This window comes from Callithrix jacchus, chromosome 14 (assembly GCF_049354715.1).
Source record: "Callithrix jacchus isolate 240 chromosome 14, calJac240_pri, whole genome shotgun sequence".
Taxonomy (NCBI): Eukaryota; Metazoa; Chordata; class Mammalia; order Primates; family Cebidae; genus Callithrix; species Callithrix jacchus.
The window spans coordinates 52,940,328-52,963,938 of record NC_133515.1 but is presented as its reverse complement, the minus strand read 5'-3'; the positions used below and the strand labels follow the sequence as shown (position 1 = coordinate 52,963,938).

General features: G+C 44.2%; 2 protein-coding genes across 13 annotated transcripts in view; one reads left to right on the top strand and one right to left on the bottom strand.

Moving 5' to 3' along the window:
• The first annotated feature begins 922 nt into the window (after window positions 1–922).
• On the top strand, window positions 923–11,681 carry AHSA2P (activator of HSP90 ATPase homolog 2). The gene is given in 10 exon segments (XM_078349255.1): window positions 923–1,195; window positions 3,126–3,316; window positions 5,421–5,503; window positions 7,488–7,602; window positions 8,651–8,739; window positions 9,671–9,784; window positions 10,140–10,224; window positions 10,611–10,658; window positions 10,774–10,776; window positions 10,779–11,681. Coding segments are annotated over 10 exon segments (1,110 nt in total). The 5' UTR covers window positions 923–980; the 3' UTR covers window positions 10,946–11,681.
• USP34 (ubiquitin specific peptidase 34) overlaps window positions 11,603–23,611 on the bottom strand; it is a 282,857-nt gene continuing 270,848 nt past the window's right edge. For all 12 annotated transcript variants that reach the window (XM_054244928.2, XM_054244930.2, XM_054244931.2 and 9 more), the window contains 5 exons: window positions 17,313–17,392; window positions 15,006–15,146; window positions 14,757–14,900; window positions 13,319–13,478; window positions 11,603–12,836 (listed from right to left, as the gene is read on the bottom strand). In XM_054244928.2, coding sequence (XP_054100903.2) covers window positions 12,232–12,836; window positions 13,319–13,478; window positions 14,757–14,900; window positions 15,006–15,146; window positions 17,313–17,392 — 1,130 coding nt within the window. In that variant the 3' untranslated portion in view covers window positions 11,603–12,231. The remainder of the gene's footprint in view (window positions 12,837–13,318; window positions 13,479–14,756; window positions 14,901–15,005; window positions 15,147–17,312; window positions 17,393–23,611) is intronic.

The following is a 23,611-nucleotide window of genomic DNA, read 5'->3' as shown; positions in this document are numbered from 1 at the left end:
CCTTTGTGGTTGCCTTCCTCCTCCTCAGTCATTCTTTGCAAGCCCCCTCTTCTCTGCCTACCTCTTACCCGCTGATTTTTTTCCAGAGCTCTATCCCAACCCCCCTTCTGTCCTCTTTCCATTCTAGTCTCTGAGGGTGCAGCCACTAACCAAGCTGCAAGTCCCAGTGGCTGAAGAAAACGTTTTTCTCTGCTGCACCCCAGCATCTGACACATTCAGATTCCATTTCTGAACACCGCTCACCCCTTCTCCACCCTGTCTTCCTCCTTCCAATTTCTATCTCACCCTTTTCCACTATTTAAAAGCCTGTAAGAATGATTTTTCTAGCACACGTCTGATCGTGTCATTTCTCCATTTAGGTCGCCTATTGCTTGTACCGCCAGGCCCAAGCTCTTTAGCAGGGGAAATGAGGCTGCTTCTGATCAGGCAACCCCACCCCGCTGCTCCTTCATGTGACTCTTACAGCTGATTTAGCGAAGTGTGAAAGGTAAAATCAAAACGTCTTCCTGTTTTGAGGTCAAAACGCCTTGAAGCAGTGTTTACATGACTGTTGTAGCTTTCTGGAAGATAGTGTTGGAACGTGGTAGCTCCGGTAGGCAAGTGGAGAAAATGCGCTCCACTCGAGTGTACTTAGTGGATGACCGCAGGCAAGTCAGCACAGGGGAAGAGAACAGCCAGCTGCTTCCACCCTTTCACTCATTTTTCTGCTAACTACCCAGGTACACCCCAGTAACACTGTCCAAATAGTTCGTGCAAAGTTTTTGGTAGAAGCCAAAAATTGGTTAAAAGTAATCATTAATACTCCACGATAAAGTGCATCAATTTGCAGTACTACGTGCTTACAATCACATCCTTTGGTTATGTCTAAAGGATTGTTACACGAATACAATGGAAATACTCCTGCAGTAACCTGGGACTAATTGGAAAGGTGCTGGGAGAGCTAGAGACCGCGTCGCAGAGAAAACCGCAGCGCGGCAACTATGACGAAACCCACAAACGGGGTGACGAGGGTGCGCCGTGGCTCTGAAGGCCGGTCTCACAGCGACCTGGGCGTTCAAGGTCGTGTCCTCGAGCGACAGGTTCCCGAGGTCACCGGACGGCTGCGTCGCGTCTGCACCGCCAGTTGGGCTAGCAGGCACCCTACTCAGCGCCCTGTTTCCCGCCTCTGGAAACCACTAGCCAGCCGGCACCGCAGGTCCTGCCGTGGCCTCCGCCCTTCAAAGGCGGCCCACGCAGCCCCGTCCCGCCCCGACGTTAGGAGATGCGCAGCGGAGCCGGGCTAGCCCCGCTCCCGCCGCCCCTCAGCGACCTCCTCCCCGCTCCTCCAGCCTCCCCGCCCCACTCCGTCACACCCTCCCCGCCTTGCGTCCCCGCGTCTCAGACACGGGCCTGGGCTCCCGGGCTCGCCGCGGCGGGGCGGGGCGGGGCGGAGAGGGGCCGGGGGCGGGGCCTTCTGGCAGTTTCTGGGCGCTACGAACGCGCCGCTCCCGGGCTCGGCGGCCGGAAACGCGGGCCTCTGGATCGCAGGCGCCCCGGCCTTTCTTTTTTCTCCGCCCAGGCCGTGCCGCCCGTGCAGCCATGGCCAAGTGGGGCCAAGGGGACCCGCGCTGGATCGTGGAGGAGCGGGAGGATGGGACCAACGTGAACAACTGGCACTGGTGCGGCCGGCGGGGAGGCGCGGCCGGCAGCCTCCTTCCGGGGTCTCGGGAGGGCGGGGGCTGCGCTGGGGTCTCTGCGGGGCCCGGGGAACGCGCCTCCTCTCAGCTGCTGGACGCGGAGCTCGGCCTCCGCCTCCTGGCTCAGGAGCGTCCTTGAGTCCGGAGACCGGCGGGGACAGCTGTGCTGGCCCTGGAGGCTCCAACTTCCTTTTTTTGAAAGTTGGGTTGGGCCGAGTGACTTCCGACAGACCTTTCCACTCTCGCCGTCTGTGGGCTTAGGACCTTCCCTTCTCCCGCCTCACCCTCTGGATGTTTCCGGGAGTTAGAAGGGAGCTGGATTGAGAGTGTGTGTTGGGGGCGAGGGGTATGGAACGTAGTGGAAAGAGCAGAAATTTGCATCTCAGTTCGCGTCCACCCCTCAGGCGCCCCCGCGAGCTGGGCCCTCTGTGAGTGCGACAAGCTCTCCTTCCTTTGCGCGCCTCACCTGGTGCGTGGGGAGAGGTCGGCTGCCCTATACCGCAGAATCTCCGGAAGTGATGTCCTCTGCCCTGCGCCTCTGGCCGGGGCTGTGGTCCCTCCAGGCGGTCAAGGGGATGCTGAGGCCGGTCCGCAGAGGAGCGTGACTTGGCTGTTCCGGAGCTCTGAGGGCTTGGGCCCTCGGCCCTGAAGGAGCTTTCTTTTTTCTTTTCTTCTTTTTTTAACCAATCTCGCTCTGCCGCCCAGGCTGGAGTGGAATGGCGCGATCTCAGCTCACTGCAACCTCCGACTTCCGGATGCAACCGATTCTCCTGCCTCAACCTCCCGAGTAGCTAGGATTACAGGCTCATGCCCACCACGCCCGGCTAATTTTTGTATTTTTAGTAGAGACGGGGTTTCGCAAGGTTGGTCAGGCTGCACTCGAACTCCTGACCTCGTGATCCACCCGCCTGGGCCTCCCAAAGTGCTGAGATTACCGGCGTGAGCCACCGCGCTTAGCCAAGAGCTGACTTTCTTGTGTCCTAGCCTTGGCCCCATGGACGTGTCAGTCCTCTCAGCTCCTTTCCATCCCCTAAGATGAGAATATTACTTGGAAAGATTACATGAGACAATGTATATGCGAAGACTTAATAGTTGGTATTGTCATGATTCTGATTATTTCATTACTGCCACTTTGCATGTGGCCCAGGCTTTGCCTATTTCCAGTAGGTGATCTAGCTAGACCCTCCTCCCCTGAATAAGCCAGTGTTTTTAAGACAAAATACTGTTTTGCATAGTGGACAGTAATACCTTAAAGAACTGAGCAGGATGAAAATAATTTGGTAGAAAGCAGGTTTGAGGAGCACGTCAGAGAGTGGCAGGTCTCAAAGCTGCTTGAGAGGACTTAGGCTGAACTGGGCTGGGCTTGGACATGACCCTGCCACCCAGACTGGGCAGGTGGATCCCAGCTGGGGCTTCCATTCACGACTGTGCCTTTCTGGTCCCTGGCAGGACAGAGCGGAATGCTACCAGCTGGTCCAAAGGGAAGCTCCAGGAGCTCCTGGTGGGTATCGTCGTGGAGAATGAGACTGGGCGTGGTGAGATCAGCGAGCGGAAGCAGGTGGAAGGTGAGGCTTCCTGCAGCAGCCGCAAGGGAAAGCTGATTTTCCTCTATGAGTGGAACATCAAACTGGACTGGAAAGGTAACAGGAGCTTCAGAGTACTAGTGGGGCTGGGGGCAAAGTGCATTCATCATTTATCAAATGTTTTTACAACGACTTCTGTGGGCCTGGCACTGACTTGCCCCTGAATCAGCATTAGTAGATCCTGACACTGGCCACACTCTAGTTCCTTGGTCCAAGAAGGATGAGGGTTTCCTTTCTCCCAGCCCTCGCAGCTGCTTAGAGCTCATTGCTGTCACCTGGACCCTCTTCTACCACGCACTTGTGAACACGAGTCTCTGGGCATTGGGAACTCTTTCCCCAGGTAGCTGTCTGCCTCCTTCAGGTCTTTGTCCTGAGTGAAGGCATTTCTCTGCATCCTTGGAGACCCCTGCCTTGTGCCATCTTTCTTCCCTACTTTATCTTTCCCCAAGGCACTCAAACTTCGTTCACAAAGGTTTTTGCTTACTGTCCTGCTCTATCTTCCTGTCATTCATTAATGCAGGGATTTTTTATTTAACAGCTTTGTTAAGACATAATCCACCCATTTAATGTATATAATTCATTGGTTTTCAGTATAGTCACAGAGTTGTGCAACTAGGGCTACAGTCAGTTTGGGAACATTTCACCACCCCAAAACAAAACCCCAGACCCATGAGCAGCCACTCTTATTGCCCTCCTCTTCCCCAGCCCCTGACGTCTCCTCACCCACTTTCTCTGGATTGGGCTCTGGACATTTCACATAGATGGAATCATGCAGGATGTGGTCTTGGTCTCTGCCTTCTTTTACTTCATAATGTGTTCAAGGATCATCCATGTCGTGGCAGGTGGCAACACTTTTTTATAGCTGATTAATATTCCAGGGGTGCATATTCTGCATTCTTTTTCTCCATTTAGCAGCTGCTGGGCATTTTGTGTGTGTCCACTTTTGGGGTCTGTGGGTTCAGTTTACCAGTGGTGCCTTGATCCTGGCTAGGCAGACAGCTTGTGCGCATTCAGTCCTTGTTGAGTGCGCCAAGGCTGTGGAGATGCGGGGAAGGGAAGAGGAGGTGAGGGAGGATCTGGAGAACTGTGTTGTTAGGGTTTGGGCCTCAGCCCAGGAGTTAGCTCGTATCTGGAGTTTGTGTCCCAGAGCAGTCCATTGAGCTGGCCTCAAGCCTCTGCCCTGCTGGCTGTCTTGCTAGCGGACGAGGGTGTTCAGCCCCTCCCCCCTGCCTCAGAACAGGATCCTCTGGCTGGGAGTTTGCCTCCCTTGCAACCCCCTATGTCTGCTGCTGACTGGATCACAGCAGTCTGGCTCCCTGCCCTCTCCACCAGCACCAGGCTCTAGGACCTGAGAAACCTTGTGGGCTTTGTGTCTTTTCCATCTCCCGTGGCTCAAAGCAACAGCTGACTCCTTTGCAAGATAAGACCCAGCCAGGCAGCAGCCAGAGAACAGGCTGTGAGGGCTTGCCCAACCCCTCCAGCTGCTTTCCTTCAGCAGCAAGTCTCTGGGGTGGCAGCTGGGACCCACTGGGGAGGCAATAACACTCTAGTCCTGGGAGAAATCCACCTGCATGGCATCTGTACACAATGTCCCCAAGCCAGAGCCTCCCTCCCCTCACTCTGTGTCAGAACACACTGTCCCTTTCTGTCCTCCCATTGCTTTTATGACTGCTTCTCCCCTTCAGGGTACTCCTTTATCATGCTTTGCCCAGGCAAAAAATACCCTGTGACAAGAAGAGAAATACCCCTCAGGACGGTGGGCTGCTGACTCCTAATGCCCCCTCCTTGGCCATGGCCTGCCTGACCTTTCTTCTGTGGCTGCTCCCCTCTGATGGGGGCCCTGGAGTGGTGGAACCCTGTGAGGGTGACTGGGCTATTCAGTGAGACAGGGCAGTTTTCCATAAAACCAACTTGACCTTCCAGCAATCCTCCCACCTCAGCCTCCCAAGTAACTGGGACTAGAGTGTGCGCCACCAGGCCAAGAAAATTTTATTTTGTAGATACGGTGTCTCCCTGTTGTCCAGGCTGGTTTTTAAACTCCTGGGCTCAATCCATCCTCCCACCTCAACCTCCCAAAGTGCTGAGATTACAGGCATGCACCACAGTGCCAGGCCCAGTTGTTACTTTTTATTATAATTGAAGAACCCATTGCTCATTTTAGGTATCCTAAAAGAATCTGGTGTGAAGCACAAGGGTTTGATTGAAATACCCAATCTTTCTGAAGAAAACGAAGATGACACTGAGGTATGTGATCACGTTTCTATTTCTTTTCTTCTTTTTTTAGTCAAGCTTCTGCAGACATTGAGCATTTCAAACAGTGTTGATCAGACTGTGTAGTTCCTATGTGGTGTTCGGGTGCCTTGTGAATGGCCTGTTTGCTGAGGGATTGCTATACTGTTGGGGCAGCATGTTGTGTGGAGCTGGAGTGTTACAGGAAAAGAGAGTATGCCCCAGGAAGCCCTGAGCTCCCCGGAAGACCAGACAAGGGGCCTGGGCAGCTGACTGCACCCTCCTTGGCCTCCTCATCTGTGAAAATGGGTTAAATTCTCTTCCAGGGTTGTTGTCAGGTTAAATGTGACAGTCTGTGCACTGTAAACTGCTCAGGCAACTTGCATGGCTTGATGAATGCAACTTTCTCTTGACCTGCACCTTTGCTGTTTCCCTTTAACAGTGAAAAGTCTCAGCCTTCAGCTGCAGTCTCTCCGTTGGTTATGCCTCACAGGCTTTTGTAAACTACCCAGTTAGTATATGTTGCTGTTGTGGCTCTCCTAGTTCTCTTGGGAGACAGAGCTTCAAGGTAGTGCTGCCTTTTGGCTGAAAGCTGGGTTCTGGGGGTGAGACCCATTTGTACAGCTGCTATATTTTTCAAACCAAGATAGTCTGACAAAGGATCTTTTTTGATTGGTGAACTTATTTAACATGAAGGCTTTCAAAGATAGGCTGACTCCTGCCCAGCAGCATGTGATATGGCCTGAAGGTTATACAGTGTCACAGGCTGTAGCTGTCCCAGACCTCTGTCTTCATTATGTGGTTCGTCCGCTCAGGGCCTGAGATTCCACTTTGTTACATTCAGATCCATCAGCTAAGAAACTTTCAACAGAATGTTTAGCTGGTTTTTAAGATTTAATCCCTCAGTAGCATTACAGAAAATACTCTTTAGATGGGCTCACCTCAACTGAAGCATTGGGACACTAAACTTTTTCAAATTGACACCTCTTTTTCTTCTGGGAATACCAGAGACATCCTCAAAGCCCTCTGATGCTTCCTTCTCCGTCTTCCCCTTCTCCCCTCTCTTCTTCCTTTTCTCTGCCTGTCTTCTACTCTTCTCCTTTTCCCAGTTTTCCTCTCTGTCAAAAAAGTATAGTCCAAGGCTGGGTTACATGATAATTTGAATTTTTTTCTAGTAGCCATACTTAAAAAGTTAAAGCTATAGCTGGGTATGGTGGCTCACACTTGTGATCCCAGCACTTTGGGAGGCCAAGGTGCAAGGATCACTTGAGCCGAGGAGTTTGAGGCTGCAGTGAGCTATGTTCATGCTACTGAACTCCAGTCTAGACAACAGGGAGACCCTGTCTCTTAAAAATTAAAGCCAGGTATAGTGGCATATGCCTGTAATCCCAGATGCCTGAGAGGTTGAAGGGGAAGATTGATTGAGCCCAGGAATTTGGGTCTAGCCTCGGCAACATAACAAGATGCAAGCTCTTATCTTATAAAAAAAAGATAAACAGGTGAAATTTTAATATATTTTATTTGAGTATATAAAAGAGATTTTAGCATGTAATTAATATAAAAATGATGAGGTATTTTACATTCTTTTTTGGTATTTAGTATTTGTAGTCTGGCATGTATTTCACACAGCACATCTTGATTCAGGCCAGCCACATTTCAGGTTCTCAGTAGTCACATGTGACTAGTGGCTACCATACTGGACAGTGCATTTCTAGAACCCAAGAAGGCCATGGACATCAGCAGTAGAATTTATATACATACACATGCATAATTTTGTGTGCAAATTAAGGGGTTTACATTCTATGAAGTCCATGCAAGATTTGGCCACCAACCCTGTCATGGACCCTGGATTAAAAACCCTTAAAATCTTGCCTTATCACATCTCTTACATCCACTTCTTTCCTTCCTTCACCATCACAGTTCTCTCATCCATATGGCCCAATATTTTAAGAATACATCAAACCAGATCTTTTCTTCGGTTTGTATTTTTGATTTGTAGGTGAACGTGAGTAAAAAGAAAGGAGATGGGGATATACTGAAGGATCTTATGAAAACTGCAGGCACCGCCAAGGTCAGGGAGGCCCTTGGAGATTACCTGAAGGCACTTAAGATGGGTAAAGAAGGCATCCCTTGTGAACCAGAGGGTCCCTTTTCTATTTACTCAAGTTATAGTCAGCACTGTGGTTAGAGGCTCCAGAAGCAACTTTATACTTCAGAATAAATTGTAGTTTGGAGGTTGAGAGCTAGTCATGGTTAAGACCATAATTAGTGATCATCAGTATTGTACACAGCAGGAACCATTTTACCTACAGAATTGTTCATTGTAGTTTTCTGGAATGAAAATTAATCAGTTGTTTGTGTAATTACTTGTTTACTGTCTGTCTTCCTTGCTAGACTATAAGCTCCATGAGGGCATGGAAGGTGTCTGTCTTGTTCACTGCTGTATCTCCAGCATCTAGCACAATGCCTGGCACATAGTAGGTGCTTAATAAATCTTTGTTGGATGAATGAATGAATGAGTGGAAGTGACTGCAGGTATTACAGGTGTTGTTGAGATATACCTACATAATATCCACATTGCATGGAAGCGAGGTTATCGTCTTCTTCCCTAATTTAGAGAAGTTAGCCAGGCAAGATGGCCAGCAGTACCTCTATCTCCATACCTCATTCTTGGATCCTACTACTTGAGTGTCAGTGTTGGCATAGATGGATTTGAGGGTGTCACTCTTCCCATCAGAGCGCATGTGTAGCTGGCTCACAGGTTTGAATACTGTGAAGACAAGATTTGTGAGGTGGTGGTCACTCTCACATGAGAAATTGTCTGACAGGGGGTTAGAGCCACAAAGCTATTAGTAGTTAATCATATAAAACTTAGCTGTTTGGAAAAGAACTTTGGTTAATTTTGCTGTTTTAGCAAAAACTTGATAAAAGAAAGCCACTGGGGGAAGAAGGCATTTGTTGCTGTGGAACTCACGTTGTTAATCATCAGTTTTATATATAAAAACATGGAATGGTCTTGAAATTCTCAAAATGTTAATAGGAATTATTTTCATAAATATCTGTTCTTTATTTTCTTACGTGCTGATTTGGGTTTTCTACCTTACTCTTTTGCTTAAAAGGAGAAAGGTCATTATTAAAAGCACTTCCCTTGTTTCTTTGTAGAATTTACAGTGGGAATGATTTTACCAACGAAATCTATGGCAACTCAGGAATTGACTGGTAAAAGAAAACTGAGTGAGAATACCCTGCAGGTATGAGCTCTGGTGGCTAAAATGTAGGGAAGGGGTAAAGGAAATGTTTTGAGTCGGGGCTCCAGATTGCCTTGTGTTGATAAACTGGGAAGGACAGTAAGGACCTTTATCCACCTTTGGGTCTCTTGTGAGTCCTCTACGATGTGCCATTTTGATAGGTAAATAATAAAATGGGACTTTGATTCTTGTTGGAGGAACTGTTACAGACACGCCTTTCTATGGGATATTTGACTCAAGACTGTTCTAAAGGCAGTGTTCTTTGGTAGGCCACAGATTAAAAAACCAGGTGACTTTCGAGATTCATACAGCACAGTAGAACCTTCTTTGCTGACTTGTGGATTGGGAGATTTTAGATCAATGGGTGTTTTGTGTGTAATTGACACCCTTTAGTCTGAGGGGCAGTTGTCTTGCGTCTGCTCAGGGTTGTATCTGCAAGTGCAGCTAGGCTTAGGGGTCTTTAGTCAGAACCTGGGAACGGAGCTGAAGAGCTATAGGAACAGTGAGCTCTGGTTCCAAAGTAAAGACCAGGACTGGCAGTGCTAAAAAGGCTTTTTTTTTTTTTGAGACGGAGTTTCACTCTTGTTACCCAGGCTGGAGTAACCTTCAGCCGAGAGAGTGCAATGGCACGATCTCGGCTCACTGCAACCTCTGCCTCCTGGGTTCAGGCAATTCTCCTGCTTCAGCCTCCTGAGTAGCTGGGATTACAGGCACATGCCACCATGCCCAGCTAATTTTTTGTATTTTTAGTAGAGATCATGTTGACCAGGATGGTCTCGATCTCTTGACCTCATGATCCACCCACCCCAGCCTCCCAAAGTGCTGGGATTACAGGCTTGAGCCACCACACCCGGCCCTGGAAAGACTTTTTCAATCCAAGCAGCTTTATCTCTTGGTATGCTAACCATTCCCTGGAACCTCTTTCCTTCTCCAGGTTCAGGCCTCATCTCCAGTGGTACTGGGTGTAAGGATTCCCTCTGTGGCTCTTCGCATGATGGAACTGTTTGACACAACTGTAGTGCTGTATAGCATATTCACTGTGAAGGATGTAAGTAACTCCCCAAGCTAGCATCTTAAATGCTGACATTGGGAGAAAATACACCACAAAAAAAAGGAGCTGGTTTTTGGTCATTCTTGTGGCCATGTTTTTGATTGAAGGGTATGGGACGGTGGTGACAGGAAGTCTGAGCATATTTTCTGAATAATTAGAGGGAAGATGGGCATTTTTTGGAACTGTGTCAGCATGTGAGTTTTCTCTGGGAAGAGAAAGTTTGTGTTTTATTTTCTGTAAGTAAAAGTTACATGTTTAGGATTTTTAAACCATAGTATATTTTATATTTCATAATTAGATTAAAATGTGTGATACTGTGATCTGGAATAACCCATCTGTCTTATTTGGTTAGTTGGTGCAAAAGTTTTCTAAATCTACTGCTGTATTGGAAGCTGAAAAGGGAGGGAAATTCCAAATGTTTGATGGGAACATCACTGGTGAGTATCTAGAATTGGTAAGTAGACTCAGGGTTAAAGAAGCAAGCTGGGATTAACTCTTACTTTAGTTAATATTATTCTCTTTGTACATGCTGTTTTTAGCACTGAAATCACTAGGTCTGTCTTGCCTCACCCTTAATAGCAGTACTGTGTTCCGGTTACTGTACTCATGACATATATATTCCTACTGTCCTAATGTTACTGTTGTTGAGACATTTTGGCAAAAAGACAGTTGTCATCAATGGTGCTGATGTATAAACTGGGAGATGGGACTATATGTTGTTTGATTCTTCTCATACTTAAGTGTTTTAATGAAAGGATTTGGTTTTTCTGTGTTGTGGGAAGTTTTAAAACATTTAGTGGAATTTCCCTTTCTTTTCAGTTAGCCAATAAAAAGATCGTCATGAAATGGAGATGCAGGAACTGGCCAGAAGGTATGCTATTAGTGCTCTTTATGTATAAAGGTCCCAAAACACTAAGTCTAGATTTTTCTTATGGATACATGTTCCTTGTTATAATGCAGTAATAGGTTCCTATTTTTCTTCTTAGAACACATGCCACGGTTGCACTGAATTTTGTGCCTACTCTCGGGCAAACAGAATTACAATTGGACTGTAAAGGAGTTCCTGTCTGTAAAGAAGAGAACATGAAATTCTGTTGGCAGAAGCAGCATTTTGAAGAAATAAAAGGTTTACTGCAGCTAACCCCCCTAAATCATTGAATTAAGATTTTTTAAGGCATTACTTTTTGTAAGCAGAAAAAGTGTCATTTACCTCTCCCTATTTTTTTAAAGGATCCTTCATTTATTTTATATTGGATGAAATCCATGAACATATATACAATTTAAAGCATTGTTTGACTCTTTATTATAACTAGACACTGCACTGAGTTAAAAGTAGCAACCTGAAATTAGGTATTAACCTGGCCTTCCATAGATGTTCCTCTGAAAACAGATCAAGTCCCCGAGTGCAGATAGTTGACGTTTCCCAAGCTGAAGTTTGTCCTACAGCAAGCTTGCTTGCAGCTGTACTGTTAGTTCAAGATGAGAAAAAATAAATGGCATGTTGATACTATTCCTTTAATTTACTTTAGGGTTTTTAAGGGTGTAGATCTTAGGTAGTAAAACAGTGGCATGTTGCATTCAAAAGCATGTTGAGGTGAGGGTGAACTGGCTGTGTTTTGCTCCACTTCTCCCTGCCATGATTTTGCACTTTGTGGTGGAGAGGATTGAGAAGTCTATTGGGACACATTAATTAATTTTGTGGGCTGCTGGTAACACTTCCAGTGAAATAGCATATAATGGGTAAGTGTTTCCTCTCATTGACCATTTTTCTCACTACTTTCACCTGAGAAGACGGAAGCAACGTATGTAAACAAATGAAAAGTCATCACAATCAGTTTAATTAAGTGCACAGAATAGCAATCAGTCATGTCAATAAAAATAAAACAATTATTTTTACATCAAGTGTGCTTTATTTCCTCCACAGGTATTCTGTTAAATAAAGCACCATTTATATACTGCCAGGCCACAGCTAAAGAGGATTCTTTACAGAATCAAATTTCTTGTGGTTGTTCCGTATACAAGTAAACTTAATTTTGATAATAAGAACCACAGCGATCGGAGGCAATCTGCCTCTATAAGGTACAAAACTGGCACAGAGGACACCATATTATACACAGTAAAAATGCTGTAAGTTTAAATTACATTGTACAGGGCTAAGGAACCCTGTTCTTCCCAGACAGCCATATTAAATGAAAGCCACTACAGTGAACTCTTAATTACATAAAACATATCCATTATCTGATTGCCCTTTAGGAAGTATACTGAAGATGCAAGTTTTTTCATCTGGAATTCTGCCTGACCAAGAATTAAGCCTATAAATCTATCTTGCCATTCAAGCAGAGAGCACTGGACAAACTGAAGCACAAAAACAAATAAGCAAAACTTATACAAACAGTATGAGGGTAGGGGTGAGGGACTTAAAAGTAGACATGCTACACCTAATGTCAAGAAGCAGCTTGGTTTCCTTTGCCAGATATCCTTGTGACCACATGGATTGTAGATTCAATGGTCCTACACAGGGTATCTAAAATGTCGTGTTGCTGCATATGACTAAAGAGTCCTCTGGAATGGCCACAACTGAGAGATAAAGCAACCTCGGGGTCCTGGGAGGGCAAAGCTTGGCCATCACAGCTTCTCAAGTCAGCTAAGTCAGACAGAACTGCAGAGATAGAAGTAGAAGGGAACTCAGATTCTTCCTCAGCAAGGGTAGAATCCTTGGAAACGTGGAGGTCTTTAAATTCTTTATAATCTTCAAATCTACCATTGTTGGACTGTTCTGTGTGCTGTGACCTGATATTTGACATGTCTTCTGAAAACGAAGATGGAACTTCCATTCGGTATTCTTTAACAGAACTATTTTCAGGGGAAGGAAGATCTTGCTCAGTTCCTGGATCAATAATTGAGGAGTCCCTGGTCTCATTGTCAGAAGTGCTCGTTGGGGTCAGGACCTCCCTGGTTTCTGTTTTCACGTCGCTGATGCAGCTGTCTACAGTGTGCTCCTCATCACTGCTAACACGCCTTCTTTTAACAGGAGTTGCCCCTTCATCATCTGTGAAAAGACACACCAAAACAGAAACCTCTCAAAGTAATTAAGATCACATTTGGGAGGTGGAAGGGTATGAGAAGTTAATTTTGTTTCTAGCATATTTAGGAGGTTCAGCTGAACATAGTTTTTTTTTTTTTCAGATGGAGTCTTGCTCTGTCACCCAGGAGGCTGAAGTGCAATGGTGCAATCTCAGCTCACTGCAACCTCTGCCTCCCGGGTTCAAGTGATTCTCCTGCCTCAGCCTCGTGAGTAGGGTTAGAGGCCCATGCTACCATGCCCAGCTAATTTTTGTATTTTTAGTAGAAATAGGGTCTTGAACTTCTGACCTCGTGATCCACCCACCTTGGCCTCCCAAAGTGCTGGGATTACAGGCGTGAGCCACCACGCCCAGCCTGACATATAAAACTATTAAAAGAGCAGTTACACCAAGTGTATTACTGCCTCCTGCCATCCTAAAGGTAATGACAGTAGTCCATAAAGCTAACCTTTAGTTTTTCTTTCTTTGGCTTCTTGCTCTTGGAGTGAGTTTCTCTGTTGCAGACAAGTCCTGCATTTGCTTAAAAGCTCTTGCAGAGTTGGAATTAGAGCTGGGTTTAACTGTTTGGGAGTGTGTACCGACAGGAGCAAAGCAAGTGCCCTTAGGTCCTGCAAAAACCCAGATGGGAACATTTCAAATTCTAAAGTCAACACTTTGATGCAGTTGTTTACAGTTAAATGCAGATGTTTACTTTCCCAGGAATCTATTCTTTCCATTGCGTTTCCAAAGTACTACATTCTTTCCTAAGAACACCCTGGTTTTTCTGGCATTCTTAGACTAGTTATAAAACCAGAAAGCTAGTGTTAGGATACTACAGCATTTCATGGTTGTTTTTTTTTTTTGAGACTGAGTCTTGCTCTGTCCCCAGGCTGGAGGGCATGGCACAACCTCGGCTTGCTGCAAAAACCTCCGCCTCCCAGGTACAAGTGATTCTCCTGCCTCAGCCTCTCAGGTAACTGGGACTACAGGTGTGTGCCCCTACACCCAGCTAATTTTTTGTATTTTCGTAGAGACAGGGCTTCACCATGTTGGCCAGGATAGTCTATCTCCCGACCTCGTGAGCCCCTGTGCCTGGCCTCATCAGTTCTTAAAGTCACTAATAGCATTATTTTATGCCCACAAACAAGTCAGACCAAAGACTGAAATAGTGTCTTCTGAAAATGGAAAAGGAAATACATACATATATACATCAGTAATAGAGCTCAGGTAGACTTACAAGAATTTTTAAAACAAGCCTTGAATGATTCATGAGAAATTTAGGTCTTACAGACAAATCAGTTTCTCAAGCTAAATTGATAGCTGTCACAAATAGTAAGGTACTCCTTATGGAGCTTTGTCATCTTTTAAGCATATTGTGATTTGGGAGGCTGCTGCTCAATAACATTCTAGCCCCCTTCCAGGGTGTTCCATTATCCCAGGACATGGCTGTCATGGGAGTCTGTACAAGGCAACTAACGCTCTAGATATAACTGCTGCCCCCCCACCCCTCCTGGCTTTTTTTTTTTTTTTTTTTTTTTTTTTTTTTTTTGAGACTGCCTTTTTAAATTCATAGATTATTGTTTCAGCTACTTAGGAGCCATAGGCAATTATAGAAACATCACAAGTAATGTTTCCAAAAATATACCCAAGTAGACATAAGGCCACTAAGACGTTCCCTTTATTACCCTTAGCATTTAATGACATCAGCTTGTAGCTTCCAAGGTGGTAAGAGGGTATGTGCTATATACATACAAGGCGTAGTAAACATATTTAAATTTTTTTTTGTCACACGTGGCTTAGAGTTCAAATCGGTTACAGTTATGAGAGTAAAATCAAAATCATATGAAGGCCAAATAGTTGACTGAAGGACAGTTTAGAAGTGTGTGCCTCCTCTGCATAGTTCTTACCCCATTTAAAGAAGCACTTGCTTTGGAAATTTCAACTCGGTTGGAGAAATCAGACTGTAGGTTCTGATACTGATTTATCAAGTTTGTAATAAGAGTGCTGATCAAATTGGCACAGTTTGCTTCAGAAAACACTTGACTTTGAACCTGAAAAAGATGATTTAAAAAGATCTCCAAAAAGACCAGCATTAACGAAAACACAAGCATTAACTAACTGGAAATGACACATTGAGTTTCCAAAGTACTACATACCTTTAGAAGGAAATGTGTCATGAACGTGTAGACAATGTTGTTGTTTAAAAAAGTTCGTTCATCCATTAGGATACATTTAATATATTCTGCGAAAACAGGATCTTCACACAAAAGCTTGATGCAATTTTTTGACATAGCAGACTAAAGTGGGGAGAAAAAGCACTGATGGTTGAGCACTGAAGTAACTGGGGCTTCAACACTTCTGTGTGATGGATATCTGAAGCCATTTAAAATCCTACTTGAAAAGCCATGTCTAACTCAGCCTATTGAATTTTTAGTTTAACAGCAACTGTTTTTAATATAGTAAAATGTTACTAATTTGGACTACAGGAGTGCATGCTGGGGGAAGACACCGATGCCAAAACTGAACAAATGTTTTAAAAGAAATGCAGGTTTATTATCCAACACAGAGAATTAACAAGGACTGGAGAAATAAGGCTAACGAAGAATAGGATGTGAATGTTTTCAAGGGCCAAATTTGGGTATAATTTGTAGGTAACCAGACCATATACTGTGAAAAGACACATTTTAAGAATATAAATCAATTTATTCTCTAAAATGTTTTAAACTTTACTGTATAATCTCATTAGCAACAGTAATTTGGTAAATACCTTTCCCTCCATAAACACTGCAAAGGTAAACAATAAACCTCCTTTCCTAATTATCTCACACAGAATCAGTTGTCCCAATATATGGAAATTTTATTAAAATTTGGTTTTTCTGTTTTCAAATAGTCATGCCTTTAGGCAGATACACATTTAGTGTATTTTAATCATAGATCATTTATATGGAAAAAAATATATTTTTTAAATAGGACAAAATTTAGAATATATGCACATATGCATATGTGTATATTTTATTAGAGTAAGCTGTCATAAATAAATTACTCAAGGTCACTCAAGAAACTAGGATTCAAGTAGGACCAAGACCCAAGTCTTCAAATCCTTAGCACTAAGAAAAATCTCCCTTAGTCGACCAGTCACAGCCTCTGCCTATGTTTATTGCTCAGGATGGCTGCTTCTACAGGACTGGAAGCTTTGCAGGCCTTATATGGTTTGGCTTTGTTTAAGGGAAATTTGGGGGCACAGTGAGTTCTGTCTGTGAAGAAGTCAAGTGAAGGGAGTCGTGCAGTGACGAAGTACAGAAGGCAGTAGGGAAGCAATAGATGGTAGGAGAGTACAAAAACCAATGAAGTACCCAAATCAGGAAGAATCAGAGCAACAGCATCAGTGGAGAAACAGAGATCTCCAATTTATTGAATAGACCACTCAGCTCAAAAATTAATTGATAAAGTCATTTTCTGAACACCTACTGTGTACTAAGTCAAGTGAACTAAGATCAATGTATACTAGCCTCTGAAAGATTTATGTTCTCTCATACTGTAGAGAACAAAGTGGCATTTCTTCAGGGAATGGCAATGACTCTGAGAAAGTCTCTAAACTTGACTTCCATTTAGGAAAAGTAGAGAAAGAACCAGTACAGTACAGGATGACAAACATCCAGGAGAATACAGAGCACACTACAGCCTGGTAGGAGGCTGAACCGGACTCAGAAGTACTTCAGAAAGCATGATGTGTGTCAAGGTTTGCACCCAAGGAAGGTGAATAAATTCATCTCTTCCAATGGGGTAGAGCAGATGCAACCAGGCAGGAAAATCAACATTTTTTTCAGGGATTGAAAGGAGTGAGTATCCTTTATTCCTGATCCAAGGAATAAGCCAAACCTTAGTACTGATGGGGTTCCTCCTCCTCCTCTTTCCAATTCTCCCTTTGTAATGGAACAAGAATTATTTATGCGGCCACTTAATGTAGGAATGGTAATCTTTGCTGTTTTCAAGAAGATTGTTATAAGAAAACAAGTGCATCAGACCCTTGAAAAACTACAGATTAGGAAGAGTTAAACGACAGACTGCTGATAGGGTTTCTGCTATAGGTTTTGGAATGGTGGAAAAGAGGAAGAGAAGGAGAGGTGAAGGGGAGCAAGAAGTGGCATGTGTCTTCTTCCCCACTATCTCCCTGTTTTGGATGTATCCTACAACTGTTGATACTGATCTATAAATGAGAAATTCAATTATAACCAGCTTATTTGAAATATCCTCTATGATAAAAACCTACTTAAAAAAAAAAAAAAGGGGGGGGGGAGGGGGACACTAGATGCCCAATATTTAAGAGCTAGGATTTTCATTAATCATATTTTACCTATCAGTATTCTAAAACATTCTCACTTTTCAACCCATTGGTCCTAAAATTATTAACCACTTGGTCAGATAACACTAAAGACCAATCATCTAAAACTCATTTTCTTTACCTGAGTCTGGCATAGCTCAGTCCAAAGTTTGGGGAACAGTGCAAGATGAAGTGGCAAACCTTCATAGGCAACTAGGACACCTAATATTTGAAAAGAAATTAGAATAGGTTATAATTACAAATTATGCTACTGAGATACTCAACTCTGCAGGTACAATATTTTAGCTATTTCTAGTCATAATGTTGCATATTTTCTACATTTTAAAGAAACAAAGTATGTAAAGGGGACAAATTCGTTCCAATATTTAGTGAAATAACTTAGAATGTGGTCCTTTGAATTTATTTATATCCCATACCTCATTACTGAAGGATGTGGGACTTAAACCAACTCTTCTTGAGTATTAGAACTTTATCTGGGAAAACCAAAGTTACTGCAAGTGGCTCCAGATTTTCCTTGGATTAAGGTACCACTCTGCCTATTAGATAATTTTCATAGAATGGCTAGACTTCAGGAAGGAGGAGGGAAGAGGTCAAAAAAAGATGTGGAGGATTAAAAAATTGTATCTTTCCTTTTATCTTCTTCAAAGAGAGAATGACCTTTTGTGGTACATTTAAGTCAACACTGCCCTGAGCACCAGTTTCTAGGGTTGTTCCCAGGATCTTTTGAGTGGACCGAATCTGGCACTATGTCAGAGTGAGCTAATTGGAACCTCTATGATTTTGCCTCTCCACTTCTTGACCATTCCAGATGTCAAATATGTCACTAAGAAATGTGTGCCCCTATCCTCTGTCATCCTCTCTCTCAAAGTACAGAAGCTTCAATACCACAGTCCTAAATGAATTTCCCATCTTCCACATTTCCCAGGTCCCCAGGGCAAGTATAGTCATGGTGAAGAAGAAATACAACACAAACTATCCTCCTCCAGTTAAGAAAAGACTATGAGTTAGACCAGAAGTCAGCAAACTTGTTCTGAGAAGGGCCAATTAGTAGTTGAGGCTTTCTGGCCATGCTCCGTTACCACAGTTCAAGCCTGCTGAGGCAGTGTGAAGGCAGCCTTGGACAAGAGTAAGGAAATGGGTGTGGCTGCCTTTCAGTAAAACTTTAAGAATACTAAAATTGGAATCCTGTAATTTTCATGTCAGAAAATATAATTCTATATTTTAAAAAATTAAAACATCAAAACTGTTCTTAGCTAGCAGGTAGCACTGGTTATACAAAAACAGGCAGCATGCAGGTTGTAATTTGCCAAGCCCTGGGTTAGATAAAAGACTTGAGAACATTTACACAGGCAAGTTAGGTCACTCACTCGGCCTTACCAAGGATGCCTAGGATCCCTTCCACAGGTAAGCCAATTTATTTTCCTGACGAGTCCCTTTATAAAGATGAAAGGAAATGCTATTGCCCCTCCCCTTTATTCTAACCTAATCTGGTATGGGTTGGCAGCATATACCCACCATCGTATCACAATACACATAAGTAAACAAGGATATGTCATCACATCTGTGGCTACAGGGAAGAGATTTCCTATGTTCTCATGTTTCTGTATCATAATTACTCATTAAGTAGAGGAGGGGTTAGCAAACCAAAGATAGCCCTCAGGCCAAATCTGACCCATGGCCTGTTTTTATATGGACCTATGAACTAAGAATGGCTTTTTCTTTTTTTCTTTGAGACACTGTCCACTCTCTTGCCCAGGTTGGAGTGCAGTGGCATGATTACACGTCAGGGCAGCCTCAAACTCCTGTGCTCAAGTGATCGTGTCACATCTTAGCCTCCTTAGTAGCTAAGACGATAGCCCCGGACAATTTTCTTAAAAACATGTTTTGGGCCAGGCATGGTGGTTCACACTGGTAATCCCAGTACTCTGGGAGGCAGAGGCAGGAAAACGGTGAAACTCCATCTCTACTAAAAATACAAAATTGTTGAGGTGTGATGGCACATGCCCGTAATTCCAGCTATTCAGGAGGCTTAGGCAGGAGAATCACTTGAACCGGAAGGCAGAGGTTGCAGTGAGCCGAGAATGTGCAACTGTACTCCAGCCTGGGCAACAGAGCAAACTGTCTAAAAGAAAAAAAAAAAAAAAAAGTTTTGTAGAAATGGGGTCTTGTCACATTGCCCATGCTGGTCTCAAACTCCTAGCCTCAAGCGATCCTTTTGCATTGGCCTTGGAAAGCGCTGGGAGTACAGGCACGGGTCTGGCTTGTACATTTTTAAAGGATTGTTAAAAACAAACAAAAAATCACCCAGCCAGTCTCAGTGGCTCATGCCTGTAATCCTAGCACTTTGGGAGGCTGAAATGGGCAAATTACAAAGTCAGGAGTTTGAAATCAGCCTGGCTAACATGGTGAAACCCCGTCTCTACTAAAAATATAAAACCTGAGCCGGGTATGATGGCAGGTGTCTGTAATCCCAGCTACTCAGGAGGCTGAGGCAGAATTGCCGGAACCCAGGAGGCAGAGGTTGCAGTGGGCTGAGATCGCACCACTGCACTCCAGCCCAGGGAAGAGTGAGACTCCAAAACAAAAAACCATCAGCCAAACAAAAAATACTATGTGACAGGGACCTTGTGGCCTGTGGAGTCTAAAATATTTACTGTCCACTCTGCAAAAAGAGTCTGCTAACCCACTAACCTCTGAACTAGAGGCTGCTCTGACATGAACCCTCTTATGGGCAAGCACACTGTATACCATAGTTTCTCTAGTCATTTTCTCCCTATTATTCCGCAAAAGAAAAATAATCTTCAATCTTTTTTTTTTTTTTTTTTTTTAGACAAGGTCTCACTATCACTCAGGCTGGAGGATGGACAGTGGCATGATCTTGGCTCACTGCAACCTCTGCCTCCTGGGCTCAAGCCGTCCTCCCAGCTCAGCCTCCTGAGAAGCTGGGATTATAGGTGTGCACCACGATGCATGGTTAATTATTGTATTTTTTGTAGAGACGAGGTTTCACCATCTTGCTAAGGATGATAAGAATTCAGCGGGGCGCGGTGGCTCAAGCCTGTAATCCCAGCACTTTGGGAGGCCGAGGTGGGTGGATCATAAGGTCAAGAGATCAAGACAATCCAATCCTGGTCAACATGGTGAAACCCTGTCTCTACTAAAAATACAAAAAATTAGCTGGGCATGGTGGCGCGTGCCTGTAATCCCAGCTACTCAGGAGGCTGAGGCAGGAGAATTGCCTGAACCCAGGAGGCGGAGGTAGCGGTGAGCTGAGATCACGCCATTGCACTCCAGCCTGGGTAACAAGAGCCAAATTCCGTCTCAAAAAAAAAAAAAAAAGAATTCATGAGCTCAAGTGATCCGACTGCCTTGGCCCCTGAAAGTGTTGAGCTAACAGGCATGAGCCACTGTAACTGGACCTAAACAATTTTTTTCTTTTTTTTGAGATGGAGCCTCACTCTTGTTGCCTAGGCTGGAGTGCAATGGCATGATCTCGACTCACTGCAACCTCCACCTCCCAGGTTCAAGTCATTCTCCTACTTCAGCCTCCCAAGTAGCTGGGATTACAGGTGCCTGCCACCACACCCGGATAATTTTTGTATTTTTAGTAGAGATGGGGTTTCTCCATGTTCGTCAGGCTGGTCTCCAACTCCTGACCTCAGATGATCCACCCACCTCAGCCTTCCAAAGTGCTGAGATTACAGGTGTGAGCAATCACAGCCAGCCTTTTTTTTTTCTTTTTTTTTAAGATAGGGTCTTACTCTGTTGCCCAAGGCTGGAGTGCAGTGGCATGATCTTGGCTCACTGCAGCCTGGACCTACCCAGGCTCAGGTGATCCTCTCATCTCAGCCTCTCGAGCAGGTAGCTGGGAATACTGGTGTGTGCCTCCAATTCCCAGCTAATTTTTCTTTTTTTTTTTTTTTTTTTTTTGTAGAGACAGGGTTCTGCCATGTTGCCCAGTCTGGTCTTGAACTCCTGGGCCTAAGTGATCTGGCTAACCTGGCTTTCCAGAATGCTGGGATTACAGGTGTGAGTCACCATGCCCAGCTAAAAGCAATCTCTACACCTATTTTCCACAAATACCAAAAAGCCAGCACTACCACACAAGTAAAAAATACCATGGAGGCCTTTTATGATCTCTAATCACTTTGAAGTGGTATTCTGTTAAAAGTATCTCTATTTTACAAGTAAAGATGGAAATAGACCAGACGCAGTGGTTCACGCCTGTAATCCCAGCACTCTGGGAGGCCAAGGTCAGCGTATCACTTGAAGTCAGAAGTTCGAGACCAGCCTGGCAACCAGAGTGAAACCCCATTTCTACTAAAAAACAAAGTAACAAAAATTAGCCGGGTGTGTAATCCCAGCACCTGTAATCCCAACTGCTCAGGAGGCGGAGGCAGGAGAATTGCTTGAACCCTGGAGGCAGAGGTTGCAGTGAGCTAAGATTGTGCCACTGTACTCCAGCCTGGGGGACAGAGTGAGACTTTGTCTGAAAACAACAACAAAGAAGGAAATAAACATTTTCTAGGTATGTCAGATCATTACATTAAATTTTCTCATCAATTTTGGGAGTTGTATTGACATTTTCATGATTTTCTTCCTATCTGCCCATCACCTGTAATATTGTTTACTTAATACTTTCTCTTTTGAGACAGGATTTTGCTCTGTTGCCCAGACTGTAGTGCAGTGGTTCAATCATAGCTCACTGTAACCTTGAACTCCTGGGCTCAAGTGATCCTCCTGCCTCAGCCTCCTGAGTAGCTGGGACTACAGGTGCATGCCACCAAGCCCGCTATTTTATTTTTTATTTTTTTATTTTTTTCCCGGTAGAGACTGTCTGGTCTCCAATCCCTGGCTCAAGTGATCGTCCTTGGCCTCCCACAGTGTTAAGATTACAGGTCTGAGCATTCATATTCACCTACTTCTTTTCTTTATATTCACTTAGAGGGGCTAATACTACATGAGCTTTATTTCAGGCAACATAACATCTAGGAAATCATTAATTTGATATACTAGTTTGTAACAGTAAGAACCATATGTACTTACTAATATAAAAATGATTTTCCCTAGACTCTCTTTACAGTTCAGTCAGGAAAATACTGTACCACCACCCATGGTGAGCTAAAGGCGCCTCTCTGAGTCCTACCTGTTTCCTCTCAAAACTGCACCACCTTTGGAACGCTGTCCCTTCAGAGCAAGTGAGTTTCAATTTCTTTCTAGCATCTTCACAAGACACTGGGAATAAGAAGCTCCTTGTCTCAGTAGCTCAAGTTTGAGGCCAGTGCCTCCTACTCCACACATGCCTCCTCCAATACCTTTTGGACTGTCTCACTAACCGGATGCAAAGCACAGGAAGATGCAATCACCAGAGTTCTCAGGCACATATCTAAGCTTTGCCTCTGTAAACAGGATGGGCATGTCTAAAAGATCCTGGCTTCTATACCACTTTCTTCACCCTATGACTTCAGATATCCTCAACAAGGGCTGTAACCTGTCCCATCCCCACCTGTGAAGGAACTAATATATAAAAACAAAAAACTTTCAAGTGTACCTTTTCCTAATCAGTAACAGCTTATACCATAGAAGCTACTGGATTATTTAAAAAATATATATTTTAAAAACTGGCTGGGTGTGGTAGCTCACACCTGTCATCCCAACACTTTGAGAGGCTGAGATGGGCAGATCACCTGAAATCAGACGTTCCAGACCAGCCTGGCCAACATGGCAAAACCCCATCTCTTAAAAATGCAAAAATTAACTGAATGTGGTGGCATGTGCCTGGAATCCCAGCCACTTTTTTAATGGGAGGTTGAGATGGGAGAATCGCTTGAGCCTGGGAGGCAGAGGTTGCAGTAAGCGGAGATCCTGTCATTGCACTCCAGCCGTGCAACAGAGTGAGACTGACTCAAAAAAACAAAACAAAATTTTTAAAAACCCTGCTTTTGTAGGTAAAATGGTATTTCAAATTATCTGTACTTCTATGATTGCTGTAAGGACGATGTATTTAATATGTATCCTATATGTATATATAATCTGAACTGCGTTATGATTCTGTTTAGTTTTCTATAGGAGTGTTTAATCCCATCCAAGCATTATCCAGGGTAAGTGTTGGCTTCAGCCAATGGATGAAAGCCCATGACTAATGCTCTATTCTGAGTGATGCATTAAGATACTCTATAAACTGGTAACCAACTTTGGGATTATAAATATGTCTCCTGAATGTAATTACTTTGTAATAGCCCAGCGTAAATGGATTTACTCTTGGTGAGCTGGTAAAAAAGCTGGCTTCTGATCTGCACTGGATGCATGGCACTGGTCTGAAGTCTATTTACCCTAGAAAGACTTTTGGGAAACAGCTAACCAGGCATTTCCCTAGTCAACAGCATCACAATATTACAAAGAGATGAAGTGTGAATCACA